General features: G+C 41.3%; 1 protein-coding gene across 1 annotated transcript in view; it reads right to left on the minus strand.

Moving 5' to 3' along the window:
* gstcd (glutathione S-transferase, C-terminal domain containing) overlaps positions 1-15,229 on the minus strand; it is a gene marked incomplete at its 5' end in the record, with an annotated part of 37,464 nt that overhangs the window by 17,847 nt on the left and 4,388 nt on the right. Inside the window, one exon of the mRNA XM_079999465.1 lies at positions 13,845-13,938. Coding sequence (XP_079855591.1) covers positions 13,845-13,938 — 94 coding nt within the window. The remainder of the gene's footprint in view (positions 1-13,844; positions 13,939-15,229) is intronic.

A 15,229-nucleotide genomic window follows, 5' to 3' on the forward strand; every position in this document is an offset into this window, starting at 1 on the left:
TACAGTTTCTCTACATTGCCCCATGGTCAGAAAGAGAAAACAGTGCCGGGTTTGTCCACGGACGGATTTCGAAGACCCATTAGCCTCAGAGTATTATAAAGCTGTAGAAGAAGAGGCTGTCTACTGGCAGCGAGCCCGGCTTCTTCCTTATCGCCTGCTATCCCTTAGAGTTTTCTCCAACTTTATCAGACAGGTCTATCAGACAGATCAAAATGAAAACACAAAGTGGGGGCACTGGGAGGGCTCTATTTGGGTTCTGACGCATCCGCTCTTTACCGTTGAATAGGAGACATGCTGGCTCAAGAATAGACAATGAGAGGATTTTAAAGTATTAGGTTTGAAAAGAATATATTACTTTTGAGGATTGTTAACGAAGTCTCCATATTCTTGTCTTATTTTAGTTTGACTTATGCATACATTAAAGGAAGCAAATACAAACTTTTGAGTGAAGGTGACTTTTGCATAGTATGTCAAACATTGCAGCACGGTAAGAAGTGGGGGTCGGGTGTCTTCATACGCCTTGAAAAATCTCTGCCAGGGGGATTCCAGGAAACAAACCAAAAACCCTCATCGCCAGACGACCCTCTCCACCTCTTCAAGGACAGACATCCCAGAAAAGAAAGAACCGTGCCAACCAATAAGTTAAAAATAACTCTCATTATCGTGGAAAGCAATGAGACCTTTTTCAGTTGCCGAGATCTTTTTTAAATTTGCTCTTTTTTCAACTGACAAAATAAATAAATAAATAAAACAAACAAACATGAAATCTTAATCTTTGCCATCGCATTGTGCTATTAGTGAATATTTTTTATTGTCCTTCAACAAAACCGATGACAAGAAAAGCAAAAAGCAATATCATATGAAAAGAAAAGTTCATTTTTTTCCCCCACCCTAGTGTACTTCAACAGCTTTGAAATATCTATCAAAACTGTAGTCACATCTAAACACAACACCACCGATCAGGTCATATCAAAGTGACACAAATTTGATAAAATGAACAATTGTGTATTATATTGTTTGTGCCAGAATCGAAGTTTAGGAGAAATGCAACACGTGTGCACCCTGTCGATGACTGAGGGTAGACAGCCACAAAAATCCTGCCCCCTCACAACAGCAATGCCATTGTCATCTGCTCTATTAAATATACAGTACATCTGCTGTTAACCCCTCGTTCTCAGTGGCGCTCCATTGGCGTTATCAATGTCAGTGACACAAAGCTGTCGTAACTGCAGGGAACATTCCTTTTGGATTCTGGAACTGTCCCGTGGCATTGGTTTAAGCTGAGCCAACATTAGACAAAATAAGAGTTTGGCTCGGTTCCAACCAGCTTCTGCTTGTCTTAGGGAAGAGGAAGTGTGTGGTTTAGCTTCCAGAGTGAGGGTGCCTCTGCTGAGATTCACCTGAAACTCTGCTCATTAAGCTCAGACATCATGTCACCTGGAAAACACAGGACCCACACTGGATGAGAATGTGGAGGAGAGAAAAAACATGTTTGGCAATATGCCAGATCACTGATTGTTCTACTACTATCTTCAATATACATTGATCAGCCACAACATTAAAACCATTTAAAGGTGAAGTGAATAACATTGCTTATCTCGTTCCAGTGGAACCTGTCAAGGGTTGGGATATATGAGGCAGCAAGTGAACAGTCAGTTGTTGAAGTTGATGTGTTGGAAGCAGGAAAAATGGGCAAGCGTAAGGATCTGAGCGACTTTGACAAGGACCAAATTGTGATGACTAGACGACTGGATCAGAGCATCTCCAAAACGACAGGTCTTGTGGGGTGTTCCCGGTATGCAGTGGTTAGTACCTACCAAATATTGTGTATGGTCTACACAATATTAGTGGTTATTAGTGGGGGTTAATGTTGTGGCTGACCGGTGTACATTAATGCTTTGGTGGAAAAGCTTTGCTTTGGCCATATTTTGAATTTGTGAATGAGGGTGGAAGCGCCCTTGCTTTAACATAGAATCAACAAATATAAAACAAAGTAACTTTCACCAAACTGCTTGCTACCTTAGAGTAACCACGGGGATAGCCTTAAAGTTGGTTTCTCACCATATCGTTAGAATTTTCCAAAACTCAAAAATAGAGTTAATATTAAAATCCATAAAAGCAAGCTATTATGAGGAAAATGCTCAAGGTTAAAATTTAAAATGCATGTGCCGATGAGTAAATGGGATGAAACTCAGTTTGACACCAGTATGGTCCTTTCATAAATTCCAAGTCTTTTATTCACCATAGCAGATGTCACCAGTCCACCGGAAGAGTGGACTGTAAGAGGGCCCTGTATTCCCTGTTATAGTTAAAGCTACATTTATGACTTTTATGTGATGAAATATTAACTTTCAGTTGCCATTAGCGGTGGAATCGCACTTCGCAGCCCAAATCACACCATCACCATAACACAATGAGACGATTAGGATTTGCTAATACTGCCTCGCGGCAAGTCATGTCGTTTACATAAGCCAAATATCAGGAAAAACATTACCACAGCAGCATACACTGTGAGTTCTGCTACTGCAGATTTCATAGAAAAATCAAAATCAAATGTGTTCTAAAAGTTTAAAATGGAAGCCTGGAAGTAAAAAGGGAAAAGTGGCTTTTAAAAAACATCATGGGTAATAGTTAGTGTAGTCTCCCATTTGATCAATGGAAGGGGTTGAATATTATTATACTTTAATATAATAGTACATATTATGATCATAGTTATTGGTGAGTTATAGTCAAATAGAATAATGGGACAAGAGGTACAACCAATGTCCCATGTTATCCCCTTTAGCTTAAATGGAAACAGCAGTAAAGACACCTAACCAAGCCAAATGAAAAACAGAGGACCCTAGTAAAGACACAAGCAGATGCTGACCGGCTCACTGACGCACACAAATGATAATTCACCCCTATAGCCGTGTAAACTGAAACCATAAGGGTGCAAAACACCGGGTAATAACCAAGAAGCCAGGAATTCCTCATGCACTCTTTTGTTTGGTCCAAACTGCATGTGGGATCTGGAGGAGGCCACTGGAATAAGAATAACATGTCTCACAGTAGAAACAGAGAGAAAATCTGCCACCTGTGGAGGTGAATAAACCCTCCCGCAGCTCATTGTTCGTTTGACAGGGCTGATAGAGGTTGTTTTCCGCCTTTGAGACTAAACTGAAGTAGGAAACTGCAGTGGCAACAATTTATTGAGGATTGGGACAGAAAACAAAAAACAAAGAGGAGTGGGAGTAGGAGTAGATGTGCGACATGCACCAAGAGCGTATATCAGTCAGGAATTTATTCTCAAAAGGCTCAAAGATTAGGCACCTCAGCAAGGTGCGTAGCCTGAGCTCCAAAGAAAGAAAGGAAGAAAAAAAATTTTTTAAAAAGGCTCCCACCGGCAAGTATTTGCATAATAATTGGAAAATAATGGTAGCTATTATTTCCTTTCTGAACTAAAACACATTAACACAAGAAGTAGACATAAAGGAATGATAGAAAATACCAAAATTGGAAAAAAAAACAAGGGACCTTAAAATAACTGAATTCATGTTTTTAGTGAAGCAAAACAGGAAAATGAGAGAAACCCCAAAACAGAAATAGGATGAACAGCAAAGCCATTTCTAATAAGGCTTTTCATAGCACAAGCTAGCTGAACGCTTACGACTGTTGAGAAACTTACCACTCTGCTGCAGCCTGTCACCGAGGGTGTCAACCTTTCTGTTTTCAAGAATGAGATTCAACGTTTTTTGATGCTGAAACCTTTGCCCCAGTGGACTGCATTTAAGCGCCGAGCGAGGCTGAGCTATGAACAGTTATAAATGATGGGAACCAAATTTTCAATAAGACCCGGGTTGAAAAACAACAAACCTATCCCTCCCTTTAGACTGTCCATACGCCATACGGCTCAGACAAATATTTTACCCAGTTGTCAGTCTCAGAAGGTCAGCTCTACACTTAAAATAAACATGATTTTTAAACCCCCCGGCCTAGAAACATGAACTGTATTCAAAGAAAGACTGCAAAAGAAAGGCTTGGTTTAAAATGATGCTTCTGTTCGGCTAAAAAACGCTAATGAGTAATTAATTATGAATCAAGTGAACGGGCATGGGGAACATAGGGAAATTCAAAACCCATCTGAAAACCAAGCTTCAGGCAAGGTTGCATCCCTCCACACCAGCGCTGTAAAGCCTCGGCCGCAATTATTGAGTACAACAAAATGGAGAAGAGAGATGAATATTCATGAAGTGACATTTGCAAGAAGCATTTCATAGCTACAGCCAATGGCTCTGGATTTGAATCGGCACAACTTAAAACGCCGCTGAATATAATGAGACAAAGATGTCTTTTGGGAATTCTAGAAGTGTTTGAATTGCAATAGTAGGAATAGAGTGCCAATTACCCCTCTCATTGGGACTACCACCGATGGGTGGCAATTGTGCTAGGGCGCATGCCGAATCGCATGCTGAACATTCCTGAATGTTCAATTTAAAGGCTTTTTACGAGCTGAATTATTTCGGTTAAAGGAGTGGGGTTGGAGGATTTGGGAATTGGTTCCTGCTTTAAGGAGAGGGCAAGGAGGAAATGACCAAATACCAACACAAATAAGTGACTAATTGTGTTTGAATAAGCATCAACCGTGCAAAATACTCTAGTTGAAGAATCCAGAAATGGACCAGTAAACTGGAGCCTATACCATCCAAAAAGTAAATAAAAATAGTTTTAAATCACTTTTAAGTCGTTCTTCATTGGACACAATTTGATTTACCTTCTACTTGATAGAACCCTTAAATTACTGACCTGAACTGATGAACTATTTCTCTATGCAGTCCATGAGCTTAGAGTTTAGCTATAAATGTGTTAATACAATTTACATTTAAAAAAATTAAATAAACTTTTCAAATGTTACTTTTTGATTCAAAGCATCATAACTAGAGCTGTTTACCATGGATTGGTCCTGATTTGAAAATTGCCAAATTCATTGGAATCCCACCGTTTTTCATCAAGTCAAGTAACAAAGCATAAACACCAGATAGTCAGACTGAAAGGACGCCTTATATTATTTATAAGGCGTATTTATTTATGTTATTTAAACCTTCATCCCCTTATGGCAATTCTACGATTACAGATAATTATGAAAATGACATAGCAAACATCCCGATGGATTTATAGTCATATTGAGTTTGAATACAGGAAATATATGGAGGCAGAACACAAATGGAAAAGCACCAAACTACAAGTATGTGTAGTATGCCAAATATACTGTAAATATGATAAAAAAAAAAAAAAAAATGTAAGCCTCCATTTAACACTTTTTTTTTTTTCCTCTAGGTATGGTGGGGTATTACAAGGGCTTCTTTAGAAATGTTTCTGCTGAAGCTGCACATTTTACAGACTTGTTGAGTCCTAAGCTTTGGGTTTTTCCTGATCAGAGGACAGCCAATTTTCTTTTGAGCAACTGAAGTCTCTAGTTATTATCTACTGCGCTTTCGGCGCCTAATTTTTGAAATGCCTTGCAGTGGATGACAGTGACTTTGGAGTTGGAAGCGTTCTCCGGGGTGGAACATCCAGTTTACCACTCGTTTCCCCAAGTAATTCAGGCATCACCGGAAGGATTACTCTCGGATAGAAAAGGGGGCTCTGGATGGAGCGTTGGCATTGCAGCACTTTCAGGTGCATGTCGTTTCATATAGTTACATTACTGTTCATACTGACTGAGCTCACTGGTTTTTAAAGACCTAATGGGATATGTGCAAACATTAACTGTGGATATCAGGCATGTCCGTGGACACATTATGATGGGGTTAATCAGGAGGCACATGAATATTTAACTTAAAATGTAATTATAATAATTGCTCGCTCCCCGTACTGGTTATTCTCTGGTCTCTCCTCCTCTCTCTCCAGATGCGTCCGATTCAACAGGGTTGACAATCTCAGAGCTGTCTCTGCCACTCTGGACCGGAGCCTCCTACAGGCAGCAGCTGCTTTTTTGGTTTGGTTTTATTTAGTAAGTGGATCTGGTAGTGTACTATTATTTTTTATTTCTTTGCTTTAATTGTGGTTAGACGTAAGTTTCCTTTATGTATTTCTGGGCCCGTTCAGGGTCTGATGGTCGCGATGGCCCAGATCCTGTCCTGGCCTTGTTGTTTTTTTTTTTTGTTTTTTTTTTATTTTGGCTGGATCCATTTCTCCTTGGTTTGTTTTGGCACCTTTGAGCATTTCAAGTTTTTGCATCTTTGAAACCCTGGTCTGGTGTCATAAATGTCCACCAAGGGCCATGGTCATTTAGGAGGCCGTAACATTTTATTCATGTCAGAGTATTGAGCGGGATAACATCTACTTTTTTTTTTATAGACGCCAAACTCTTTTTGCAGTCAATAACATTATAGTTTCTGATTCAACTGATTCTATGAGATCTCTTGATTTACCTTTTCGTTCTTTTTAGAGCAGATTTGGGTTCTTTGGTTGAGTGAGTTATTACATTATTATAAAATGATTTCTACCCAACATACATAGAATATAATTAATAGCCAATAAAGTAATACGCAATTAGATTATTGCATTGTTATTACATTATGTATTTTATCACATTACAAGGAGTTATTACGTTAAGGTAAAATAATACTTTATGGGCCTTGAATGCACCAAATGGCACACATGTCTTCCATCCAAAGTATTACACATGAAACCCTAAACCATTCCCACAGATTTTATTCCCTCAGCTGCTTTAAGAAAGTGATTGGGGCAGGTGGCTCAGAACCCTTTTCTGACTTTTTTTTTTTTTTTTAAGTTATGAATGGCTACCATCCAAATTATTTAAAAAATGCAGTGCTTCAACCTCTCCTTCAGAGGTATATGGTTGGGATCACCACTTTCAAAAAAACAAATACGAAACCTTTTAACAACCAAGCAACTGTAGACCACAGAGGAAAAACAAAATGGAACGAAATAATTTGAATTCAATTTCCACAAGACGCACGGAAACTGCCCTTTTCGAAGCAATTTATGTTAAATGTTAAGTAGAGACTTAGCATTTGCTAAGGAAACTGGAATGAATAAAAAAAAATATCAGGTTGTTCCCGTAACTCCAACCACAAATCCTCACGTGCAGCTGCCCAGGGACATTTCCTCCAACACGTTGTGTCGTAATCATGGAACAGATAAGGAGACTAACCGAGACAAATGGCGCCGTGTTTTCACTCTGGCATTTCAACCTGTGTCATCCCCGGGTAACCTTAGACAAAGACAGGGAAACACGTCCCATCTCCTTGTACCAAAACAAGCCCGGAGCACCTAATAGCAGCTTGTCACAGGCATGACATGCCTTCCCCTGAAGCTCCCCACCCCCCAATCTTTCTTCTTTGTCTCCCTCCTCTCATAAACCCCCAGTGCTACTTATCCGTCCACATTTTTCTCTTACACCTTCCTCAATCTCCCATTGTCGCTCTTATCATTCCACCACTCCCTCTTGACTTTAATCCCCGCCTCCCCTACATACATTAGGAATTATACATTATTCAGTTAACTGGACACATTGAGTCAGTGCGTGAACTTGTTCTGTATAATGGTCCCATTCATTACACGGCTGGTTGTTTGTCTCCAACCTCTGCTTGGTGTAATAAGCAGACCAGGCCTGTCTATAGCATAAAACAAACAGCCAGTGTGTGCAGAACACCCTTTTGTTTTTTCTTCCATGTATCCCACGCACTTGTTCCCCCTGTGTTTTGGATTTAACACATTCCTAGTCGATTTACGAGGTCGACACAAGGAAAACGATATATCACAAGCTTTGTCCCAGTGTGTGTTTGTTTTATTTCCTTTCAATAGTTGTGTGACTGTGAATTATAATGTTATGCAAAATGTGTGTGTGTGTGTGTGTGTGTGTATGTGTGTGTGTGTATGTGTGTGTGTGTGTGTGTGTGTGTGCGTGTGTGTGTGTGCGTGTGTGTGTAGGCGGGACGGGGGTTCAGGACAAATTGGCTGCCTCTTGTCTGCACTCCTCCTTAATTACTGTGGTACTGAACACACAAGGGCCACCTACCTTCCAACCCTGCACGGTAAAAGAGAACAGGGAGATGAAAACTTTGCTGTTTTAGCATGCCGAGTGCCAAGAAAAGTGGGACAGTAAAAACGTTGCATCTCTTATGATTCACACACACTCGGGGGCGAATTCACAAATAATGGATTGCGGCCGCAAAAAGCGCCATGAATTGCGCATCAATTTAGGCCGCTATCTGCCAGGTCTCTACGTCTGATTTACAAAGGATTTGGGAATGCTCCCACCGTCGCCTGGCTCTGCCGGCCGTACAACCACGGCAATCCAGGTTATTCTCATTTGTAGTTCCACGTTGGTGGAACAAGCTGCCAAAAACCGCCAGAGCAGGGACCTCCCTCTCTGTCTTTAAGAAGCACTTGAAGACCCAGCTCTTCAGAGAGTACCTCCTCTCCTAACTTACAATTACTTAGCACTACTTAGCAGTATTTATTGTTACACTAATGTCTCTGTCGCAATGTAGCTTGAATGTTATTCACCCTTGTAAGTTGCTTTGGATAAAAGCGTCTGCTAAATGTAAATGAAAAAGATATTGGGCTAATGACATGACAATGCAATATCTTCACTCTAGGCCATTAAGTTGACTTTGTATTTTGACATGTATGTGCAGTGACTATAAAACATTTAAATAGTATTAGCAAATCTATAATAAAACGTACTCCTCCCAGACAGTTTATGTATTACATGATTAAAATGTGTATATATTAAAATTTTTACTTAAGAAATTCTAGCTCTCACCAAATCTTAATATTACAATGTAGAAATTATGACAAGTTTTAACACGTTACTCGACCACAAATGCAGGCCATACGCCGACGCCTTTCGGGCACAGCGGCCCTCTGTGGAGCTGTCCATGGTCCTATTAGGTTCAATGCCATCTGTGGTTCATTGCCAGTTTTGATGACTTCATCGCAATTCCCTATAATTTAAGTTGTCGTCGATATCTTTTGCGTTTAATAGGAATTATGTAACCGTTTATGTCAACATGCCTAATGCTTTTGTTGTATATATATATATATATATATATAATGTCAAAATATTATTTACAGATGACTGAAAAGTCTGGACGTGACACCACTTAAAAATGTGCTTCAGTTGCACCAGCTCTCTGAAGACGATCGCACAGCGCTGCCTTTTTTTTTGTCCACCAGCTCTCTGCAGACGGTAATATTTTCACTCTAACTGCGTGTGGCAATTAGCACCAGTGTTTGTGAATAACACGTTTTTTGCAACCTGGGTCTCAGTCCCGGTTCAAATGCCCCGGCAATAGACCCAGGTTTTAATCGGCTCCACATCCGATCAGCTCTGACGTGAACAGGACACCCGGGTTGACCCGCTAATATCGGCCCCTTCACAGTACCCCTATACAGTACCTGCGCGATGCGACGCGCTTTGAAGTTCCAGACGCTGGCCCATTAAGGATCCAAAATAAGAAGTCATTAACTTTTTTCCACATGGGGGACCATGAAATGCTGTGAGTGTGGAGATCGCACCGTGGGGAGCACAGTGGAGAACCCCCACGCTCCCCACCGGTCCCTGCTCCCCACCGCCGAAGAACCGGTGCAGGCGCACAGCATGAAGTGTCCATGCTGCAAGTGCTCCATGCTACTTCTACTGTAGTGTTGGGTCGTTCATGAACGATCGGATTCTTTTGAACGGCTCAAAATACTTTTTTTTTTTTTTTCCAAGTTTTATAGTTTTTTGTTGTTTGTTTAAGTTGCTGTCTCCTCTACTGTTTTTTTCCCTAATCACACTGGAATAATGACACTTCACTTTTCCGGCATGTTTGTGACGCCGAACACCAGGAAAAAAACAAAAAAAAACTTTGGCATTTCAACAAGGCATTTCTCCTGGCAATGGGAAAGGTGTCAATCGCCTATTTTTAGCTCATTTTGGTCTGAAAACGGTATTAAACAGTTGCTTTGTGCAGGTTTAGCAGCCACAAAAGCCATGCAGTACCTTTGTTAATTCGCCCCTCAGAGCGCCGCAGCACTACGACGCGGAAGAAATTTTAATTGATGTAAAATGAAGGCTGTAGATGGGTAATTCATCAAGTCTTGGGTACACTGAATTGCTTTGAGGAAACAAAAAAGAAAAAAAAACGGGGGATAATTGCCTTACAGTGTTTAAGTCTACACTGTACTTCTGCAGCAGGTTACATGCTGGTGAGACAAGCACACAATAGACTGCTGACTCACTTTCACATATGTAACGTCAAGTTTAGATCTAAACATTGACCATGGAACTCAATATTCTACTTTTCACTTTATGAGAGCCTGACAGCGTGCTCTGGATACATGTTTAAACTTTCTACAGTACCTTATTTTTATTGTAATAATACTGTAATAACATCGGAGACACTAATAACTTAGTTATAATTTAGACCAACTTCATCTTTGTTATGCCTGTTATTGTATACATATTCATTAATCCTGTGAAGAATATCCATCTATATTTATATTTTATACAGCCATAGCCTAACGACCATACCGGCCCAACTACTGTCTTTTAACGTACATAAGTTATCCTGCGCATGGAACCACATTTTGTATATTTGGGCCCCCCCCCCCATACTTTCTATGCCAATTGTCTGAACAGAAATACACCAATCCTCACCACGACAAATCCTGTGTATGTGAAAATGTACTTGATGGATTCTGATTCCATGACTTAGGCAGAGTCTTAGCTTACAGTTGATTTTTAAAGGGTCAGAGCAGCACAGTCGCCAGGGCTCCAGACAACCTTTTTGCACCACCATCCCGGAACCGTCCCGAAAAACTATTTGAACCGTTCCAAAGTGATGTAAACCGTCCCAAAATCAAAATGTTGTTTTCTTTACTTTGTTATTATCATCTGTAGCTGTTTGTGGCATAATAAAAAACAACATTAAAATGTTGAGGAAATAAATAATTATATTTATTTTGCTCCATTTAAAGAAATAGTTTAAGAACAAAACCGAAAAGTTATCTGTAAACTGTGAAAAAAAAGAGAATTAAGAATAAATTGGAAAAATAAGTCACACAATAAGATACGGGATTAACAGGACTGATTTTAACCGCTTAATGAATTGCTAACTGCTGTTTCTTATGCACTTTGTAATCCGTAATAGCTACATGCACTTTTTGTTATCAATGTACCTCAGCAGTGTACTTCAAAACATAACCGCAGTAAATGTATCTGCTCTAGGTGGAGTCTTAGAGTCAGGGCAGTCAACTACGTAAAAGAGAATGAGCAGGATTTGCAGAGGGTTTTGGAAGTTTCAATAAACGAGCAGTTAAAAGGAGATCCCGGACCGTGAATCCTTTTTGAAACCTTGACATAATCACAGTAAGCTTGTTGTGTTGTCCTGTAAAACTGCAGTACACTGTTTAGCGCTTCGTGCTCCTCTGAACAGAAACTCTCAGTCCTGCTGTGTGTCTAGCTCTGTTGGCCAAACACAGTGCAGGACTCCGCTGCCCACAGTAACTATGGCAACAGCACGAGAAGACGCACTCCGTTGTAGTCAGCACTCGGTTCAGTTTGTCATTTGCCGAGTGACCGAGTGACCGAGTAACCGAGTGACAGACAGACAGACAGACAGACAGACAGACAGACTCCCTCTCGTCCCAGGGAAGATCTCTGTTCGTCCCAGGCACATTTTCTATTGTCCCCGGGACGACGGCACGCCCTTCATCTCGAGCCCCGACAGTAGCGCTGAGTGACTTTTCACTCACAGAGACGACACCCGACATGCGGCGGTGCTCTTTCACACTCCATGGCAAACCGCGATAAGAAACGGCATTAGGGATATCTTTAGCATTTTGTGTGTCTTATCAACACTTCCTTCCCACAAAAACACCTACGCCGGCTGCCTCCACGCAAATCACACACCCTTTTGATAACAAACAGTATCGCGAAGCAGTTACATTTTGCTAATGGATGGAGATAGGAACCAACAAGAACATGTGAGAGAGACTAAGAGACTTCATTCTTTTTTTGCTCGGCCAGTGCCACCTGGGGCGGCAATCGAAGCCCTCCTCCACTGCAATGTCACAAAACACAAACAGCAAATATTCAAACTCAGTTCCCTGTATAATGCTGGATAATTGCGTCACTTTGTTTTCTGCTCTTGACACAGAACATTAAGGGGGCCTACAGAGTTCATGACTTTCAACATCCTAATATCGCTGGGGTGTGCACGCGCCACCATCCTTTTTCATAAAATCCTTGGTCTTGCGGACGTAGTAGTGTTCAAACTACACGTTTCGCCCCAGACAGGGGTGTTCAAACGATATGATCCTACACACGGCACACAGCTACAGCCAAGGCAGCCGGCCGCTGTCCTGCAAGACCTGATGAGACTTGGATATTACACCATGTGACTTTGCAAAGGTAAAAAATATAAAAATAAAATAAACGAATGGAGCTTTATAATAAAGAAAGGTTTGCTGTTGTAGCCGCGTGTCTGTCTGTTTCTTTTATGCCAAAAAAAGAAAAAAAATACATTAAATATATTTGGAGGAGTGGGTGGGCAGACTGCATGGATTAAAAATGCTGAAAGTTGCTAAAAATTCTTATAAATTCTTATTATTATTATAAATCAAGTCCTAAATAGTGAAGTACAGTGAAAATAACTAATATTAATTTATTATTATTATTAAGATATACATTACATGCATTCCATCTATGCTTCTATATTACTCCTCCTCCCTCTTGTTTCCCAGGCATCTACGATGCATAGGTGAAGGTTGGAAGAGCTCTCCCATCTTCTTTCACAGGTCACACATAGTTATGGTCACTCGCGGGAGGGTTTACAGATTTTACTGTGTTGAGGCTTTGGTCGACGATCTACAAAAAACTGCCTGCAAGTGGAAAATCAGGCTAGAATCATGTCGTCGGAACTCGGTATGAGGGATGGTTTCGCGGACACAGATTAGGCCTAACCCTACACTAAATCAAACTTTTAATCTGGACTAACTGAAATGTCCTTTCAAAGTCAGTGTTTAAAATAGTCTCAGACAAAAATTGGATTTCCAGAAGGAAGATTAGGGCTAATCTAGGTCTAAGTGAAGGCTAAACCTGGCCAGAGGCAGGTTTATCTTTGGATGAACAGATGTGGGCATCCTGGTCGACCTTGACAATAGAGAAAATGGATTATCTGGACTAAGACCAGCAGAAAGGGTTGGTCCTTAAAGACCTTACTCTAGGACTTCCTAGTCTACAAATAATTCATTTTAAATTCAACAACATCTAAGAAAAGGCCTTTTTAAAATCCTGATTATTTGAAGTAGGGTTAGTTTAGCCCTCATTTAGATTCAATCCCGGCTGGGAAACTGCAGCCCTGCCCCCACCCTCCCTTAAATGTTTCTTTTTGGGTTGTTTTGTTTTTTTTAAACACAATGGGATGTACTCAAATAAAAAACACAAAAAACCCATAGGGCATCTGCAAACAAAGGTTCAAGGAAGAAAGTGAAGTGGCAAGAGTCAAAACTTGTTAATGTGTCCAGAGCTACTCGGGTAGTGGGTTGGAACTGGTGGAAGGGGAAAATATTTTCTGCAAATATATGTATAAACATGTTATGTCCCTTCTCCGTATATCAATGGCATTTGTTTTGGCTCTAGTCAACAAAAAGCCGCAAGAAAGATAATGGGATTGGAGGCCCATACAAATGGTTGAAGGCAGGAAACAGAGAGAGAGAAAAAAAACTTGGAAACTGGATGAATTTAATAGCTACAGAAGTCCTAAAAAAGAGCAGGAATTAAACAAAGAGCAGGAGGGAGGGCAAAATGAGACGAGGAGCCAGGCAGAGGTTTCCTTCATCTTTACCTTCCGTCGGGTTGACGGCTGCCGGTAGCTCGTCCCACGGGAGCGTCCATGTTGGGCAGGGATGCGGAGAGAAGACTGCCTGGATGCCATTCTCCTGGATGTGGAAAGAGGGAACAATAGAAATGCATTGCAGGGTACCAAAGGAATGCCTCCACAGCCTCCAGTGGTTCTGTGGTATGGATGTCTGTAATAAAAGTGCATTGCTGCAGGACAACTGGTGGAGCCCTAAACCACACCGCGGTTCCCCTGGCTAATTCGATTCGAAACCACACAGGAGGGGTGAAAGCCACTGCCTCAATACTTCTCATTGCTTTATATTTTATTAACATATAAGTTATGAACGACAAGTGTCACTACGCCTCGTCAGAAGGGAGAGTTTCAAAGTCATTTTCACTCAGCTATCACGGCATTTAAGACGAGACCATTGTATCTAGTCAACGGTAGCGTGTCACAAGGCTGGGCTGCACACCTCGCTATCCCTCAGGACATGCATGTCACACACACACACACACGCACGCACCCCACCCCACCAAGACAGATATGCAGGCAGACATGTTGGCTTACGCGGAAACAGCACATGTGCGAGGACGCACAACGCAGACACTTTGGCCGAGAAATTACAACAGCTGCACCGCAGACACGATGGTGGCGACACACTGCGAGCCTCCTAATCCCCTAGAAGGGCAGAGAATGGTGTTCATTGTGCCTATGTATGCATGTATGTGTGTGTGTGTGCGTACAAGTATGTGCATTCCAGTGTGCGCTGACGTTTAAATCCATCAATGTTCGAGTGCCTTTCATTTGTACCCTTCTAGCATCTATATATCCCACACTAAAGGATCTCACCACCGCTACATGACATCCAAACTATCTTTCCTCTTTTCCTTCCTTTTCCTCGCCTCTCTCCTCTCCTCGTTAAAGGATATATCGTTGTTGACGGCCGGCCAGCAGGAAATCAAAGATTTATCTGCCCCTGCACAGCTGAGCGTATGGGGCCAGCAGACCGAAAGGAAGTATTAAAAGAATTGGGTTCAGCCTTCAGTGGAGACAGTTTCCCTCTGAGCAGATGGAGCTGCTGCTGCTGCCCCCGCCCAACCCCCATTGGAAAAAGCGAGTCCCTTGTAATATTGAAAAACAACATTTGGTATACTTTACAGCTAAGACAACAACCAGTGAGTGTGATTGTGTACACAAGCAGGACCGCTCGATCTTCTGACACATCCTACGGGAGGGAGGGGTTATATTTAGAGACCGTGGAGCCGCCAACACCCTCCTCAAACCAAGATTTTTTTAAGCAAGATTTTACAGTTCCGGCCACCTTTAATATATTGTGTTTTGTATTAGATTAACTGGTTTTATCGTACCTGGGAAGATAGCAACACAAC

Source organism: Zeus faber, assembly GCF_960531495.2.
Source record: "Zeus faber genome assembly, chromosome: 4".
Lineage (NCBI taxonomy): Eukaryota > Metazoa > Chordata > Actinopteri > Zeiformes > Zeidae > Zeus > Zeus faber.